Source organism: Lepidochelys kempii, chromosome 14 (genome assembly GCF_965140285.1).
Source record: "Lepidochelys kempii isolate rLepKem1 chromosome 14, rLepKem1.hap1, whole genome shotgun sequence".
Lineage (NCBI taxonomy): Eukaryota > Metazoa > Chordata > Testudines > Cheloniidae > Lepidochelys > Lepidochelys kempii.
The window spans coordinates 50095039-50099469 of NC_136393.1; the positions used below are offsets into that span (position 1 = coordinate 50095039).

Genomic DNA, 4431 nt, shown 5'->3' on the forward strand with positions numbered 1-4431 from the left:
CCCTGCCCCGCCCGGCCCTTATCTCTGGTAATTGCTCCTGATGGCTCAGCTCTTATCAGCCCTGGCCCTGACCCCCCCAGAAATAACCTTGACACGCCCCCCCCCAGTCACTCTCACCCGCTGCCTGGGAGTAGCCACTGGGAGTTTCCTGCAAAGGGAGCCAGGACACCTGGGTCCGATTCCCCCAAATCCACTGGATACCCCACCCCTCCCAGAGCCCAGGAGTCCTGGCTCCCAGCCCCCTGCTCAGACCCCCCCCCACTCCCCTCACAGGAGCTGGGGAGAGAACCCAGGAGTCCTGGCTCCCAGCCCCCTGCTCAGACCCCCCCCCCCCCACTCCCCTCCCAGAGCTGGGGAGAGAACCCAGGAGTCCTGGCTCCCAGCCCCCTGCTCAGACCCACCCCCCCCACTCCCCTCCCAGAGCTGGGGAGAGAACCAGGAGTCCTGGCTCCCAGCCCCCTGCTCAGACCCACCCCCCCCCACTCCCCTCCCAGAGCTGGGAGAGAGAACCCAGGAGTCCTGGCTCCCAGCCCCCTGCTCAGACCCCCCCCCCCACTCCCCTCCCAGAGCTGGGGAGAGAACCCAGGAGTCCTGGCTCCCAGCCCCCTGCTCAGACCCACCAGTCCCCACTCCCCTCCAAAGCCAGGGAGAGAACCCAGGAGTCCTGGCTCCCAGCCCCCTGCTCAGACCCACCAGGCCCCACTCCCCTCCCAGAGCCAGGGAGAGAACCCAGGAGTCCTGGCTCCCAGCCCCCTGCTCAGACCCACCAGCCCCCCACTCCCCTCCCAGAGCTGGGGAGAGAACCCAGGAGTCCCTGGCTCCCAGCCCCCCTGCTCAGACCCACCAGCCCCCCACTCCCTCCCAGAGCCAGGGAGAGAACCCAGGAGTCCTGGCTCCCAGCCCCCCTGCTCAGGCCGTTCGCGCTCTCTCTCCTCTCTCTGCAGGGGAACAGTGTAAATATGATCCCTCGTTCCGGGGCCCGATTCGGCAGAGGTGAGTGCAACCCCCACGACCCCCCCTTCCCGCAGCCTGCCTAGCCCCCGGGACCTCGCTGATGCCTCTTCACCCCCCCCTCGCAGCGCTTCCCCCTCTGCCCCCTTCTGTCTGTGTCTTTCCGACCTTCCTCCCCCTCGCCCGTTCCAGCCCTTCACCCCTCGGTCAGAGGCTCCTGGTCCCCCCCAGCCATTCTGTCTCTCGGTCCCGGCTCGGCTCATTTGCCCCCCTCCTCCCCCCCACGGTCTCATCCTTGTGTCCGTCCCCCCCCCCCCGCAGGAGCTGCACCCGACATCATCTGCTGCATCCTCTTCGTGGTCTTCCTCGCCGGCTACATCGTGGTGGGAATCCTGGGTGAGTGACGCCCCCCCCCCCCCCCCGGGCAACGGGCCTGGTGGGCGGGGGCAGCGGGGGGCTCTGCCCTGGCAGTCAGGGCTGCCCCATTGCCCCAGGGTGGTACTGGGGGGCTGTACTGCGGGGGGCGGGGGCAGAGGGGGGCTCTGCCCTGGCAGTCAGGGCTGCCCCATTGCCCCAGGGCGGTACTGGGGGGCTGTACTGCGGGGGGCGGTCGGGGGCAGCGGGGGGCTCTGCCCTGGCAGTCAGGGCTGCCCCATTGCCCCAGGGTGGTACTGGGGGGCCTATACTGCAGGGGGCGGGGGCAGCAGGGGGGCTCTCCCCTGGCAGTCAGGGCTGCCCCATTGCCCCAGGGTGGTACTGGGGGGCTGTACTGCGGGGGGGCGGGACAGCAGGGGCTCTCCCCCTGGCAGTCAGGGCTGCCCCATTGCCCCAGGGCGGTACTGGGGGGGCCGTGCTGCAGGGGGCGGAGCGCCAGGCTCCAGAGGGTCAATGGGGCCCCGCAGGGCCAGGGGGCCAGTGGGAGGAGCAGGGTGGGGGTTGCTTGGGGGGTAGGCGGGGGGCGCTGTGGGGGGGGTGCTGCCGGGAGCCGCGTTGTCCCTCGGTCGCTCAGTTCACCCCTTGCCCCCAGCCTGGCTCTACGGGGACCCCCGGCAGGTGATTTACCCCCGCAACTCCACCGGCTCCTACTGCGGCATCGGGGGCAACAGGTGAGTAACCCCTGCCCCCCGGTGCCCCACTCTGCCCCCCTGCCTCATTCCCCATGGCTGCCCCTCATTCCCCATGGCTGCCCCTCCTTGACCACCCCACTGCCCCCAACCTCATCCCCCGACTCCCCTGTGCCCCCTCTCTGTCCCCCAACCTCATCCTCCCTCCCTGGGCCATGTCACCCCCAGAATGTCGCGTACAGGGGGGCAGCCTCTGGCTCTCACCCCTTCTGTCATTGTCCCCCCCCCCAGCTCCTTGCCTCGTCCCCCCTCCCTCCTACTCCTCTTCCTCCCCATCCCCCCAGCCCTCCCCCGGCTCTGACCCCCCTCTCCCCCAGGGGCAAACCCTACGTGCTGTATTTCGACCTGCTCCAGTGCGTCACCTCCCTCAACATCCTGGCGACAGCAATGAACGGGCTGCAGTGCCCCACCACCCAGGTACAGCCCGGACGCCTGGGTCCTCTCCCGGGGGCGGGCTGGGAGCCAGGACTCCTGGGTTCTGTCTCACATCTGAGGGGGGGTCTGGTGGTTAGAGTGCGTATGGGGGGGTGGCTCAGAGCCCCGGACTCCTGGGTTCTCTCCCTGGCTCTGGAGGGAGTGGAGGCATCCCGGCGTCCCCGGGCACCCGCTCCCTGCGAAGCCGGGCAGGACTCTGGGGACCCTCCTCTCTCTCGGAGCCGACTGTCCCCAGGGCAAGGAGCTTCCCCAGCGTTCACCTTCCGGGGTCTGACCTCGGAGCCTCCAGCCTCCCCTGCCCCTCCGTGCGCTTCCCCAGCGAGTCCGCCCGGGCGGGGTCCTGGGGAGCCAGAGCGTCCTGCCCCCAACTCCGCAGCCAGGCGGGACTCTCAGCCAGCCGGGGAAACAGGTTTATTAGACGACAGGAACATGGTCTAACACAGAGCTAGTGGGTACAGAGAACTGGACCCCTCAGTCGGGTCCATCTTGGGGGGCAGGGAGCCAGAGTCGTCCCGTCTGGGCCTCCCTCCATTTCTCCAGCCAGCCCCAAACTGAAACTCTCGCCCCCCTCCTTCAGCCTTTGTCCCTTTCCTGGGCCAGGAGGGCACCTGATCTCTTTGTTCCCCAACCCCTTCAGCTGGCATCTTGCCGGGGAGGGGCCCAGGCCATCAGTGGCCAGGAGACGGGGTGTTGGCCAGTCTCTGTGCAGACACCATCCCACTGGCCCTCTAGGGCTCTGCCACCATCCCACCCCCTTAGCGCACCCCCTAGAGACTTAGGAAATGCCTAGGGGAAACTGAGGCACCCACCCAGTATTCAGAGAAAACGTTAAGATCAGTCCCACTTCGTCGCAGGGGGGTTGGGCGCCAGGACTCCTGGGTTCTATCCCCAACTCTGGGGGTGGGGTCTGGTGGCTAGAGCGCTGGGGGGGTGGGGCAGCTGGGAGCCAGGACTCCTGGGTTCTGTCACCTCCATCTGCCCCCCTCGACGTGATGCTCGCTGTGTGACGTTCTCTGACGTGCTCCAGATCTGCGTCGCCTCCTGCCCCGACGCCTTCTGGGTGGTCCCGCCCGTGGGGGCTCCTGCCTGGGACGAAGCCTGCGGACGTGCTGAACCAGGCCTGGTGCGAGCCCAGCTTGAACCTGTCCCTCACCACCCTGGTGCGTGCGACCCGCAGCCCCCCCCCCCCAGCGCCCCTCCCTCTGGACCTGCGGCCCCTGCCAGCCCAGCCCTGGGCCCCCCCAGCTCCTGGTGCCCCTCACTCCCGAACCGCAGCCCCTGCCAGCCCAGCCCCCGCCCACCCAGCTCTGCTGGTGCCCCTCACTCCCGACCCGCAGCCCCCTGCCAGCCCAGTCCTGGGCCCCCCCCAGCTCCTGGTGCCCCTCACTCCCGACCCGCAGCCCCTGCCAGCCCAGCCCCCACCCACCCAGCTCTGCTGGTGCCCCTCACTCCCGACCCGCAGCCCCCTGCCAGCCCAGTCCTGGGCCCCCCCAGCTCCTGGTGCCCCTCACTCCCGACCCGCAGCCCCTGCCAGCCCAGCCCCCGCCCACCCAGCTCTGCTGGTGCCCCTCACTCCCGACCCGCAGCCCCCTGCCAGCCCAGTCCTGGGCCCCCCCAGCTCTGGTGCCCCTCACTCCCGAACCGCAGTCCCTGCCAGCCCAGCCCTGGGCCCCCCAGCTCCTGGTGCCCCTCACTCCCGACCCGCAGCCCCTGCCAGCCCAGCCCCCGCCCACCCAGCTCTGCTGGTGCCCCTCACTCCCGACCCGCAGCCCCCTGCCAGCCCAGCCCTGGGCCCCCCCAGCTCCTGGTGCCCTCACTCCCGACCCGCAGCCCCCTGCCAGCCCAGCCCTGGGCTCTTTCTAGTGTTAGCTTTTTCCTGGCGCCCGACCTAACGTTCAGTCTCTACTCTGAGATAGCGCGT

The 4431-nt window shown here is 69.7% G+C and overlaps 1 protein-coding gene across 1 annotated transcript in view; it reads left to right on the forward strand.

Annotated features, from left to right (window-relative positions):
* Window positions 1-1054: 1054 nt before the first annotated feature.
* SLC44A4 (solute carrier family 44 member 4) overlaps window positions 1055-4431 on the forward strand; it is a 4457-nt gene continuing 1080 nt past the window's right edge. Inside the window, exons 1-5 of the mRNA XM_078848388.1 lie at window positions 1055-1157; window positions 1273-1347; window positions 1979-2057; window positions 2393-2492; window positions 3538-3670. Of these exons, the coding sequence (XP_078704514.1) occupies window positions 1055-1157; window positions 1273-1347; window positions 1979-2057; window positions 2393-2492; window positions 3538-3670 (490 nt within the window). The remainder of the gene's footprint in view (window positions 1158-1272; window positions 1348-1978; window positions 2058-2392; window positions 2493-3537; window positions 3671-4431) is intronic.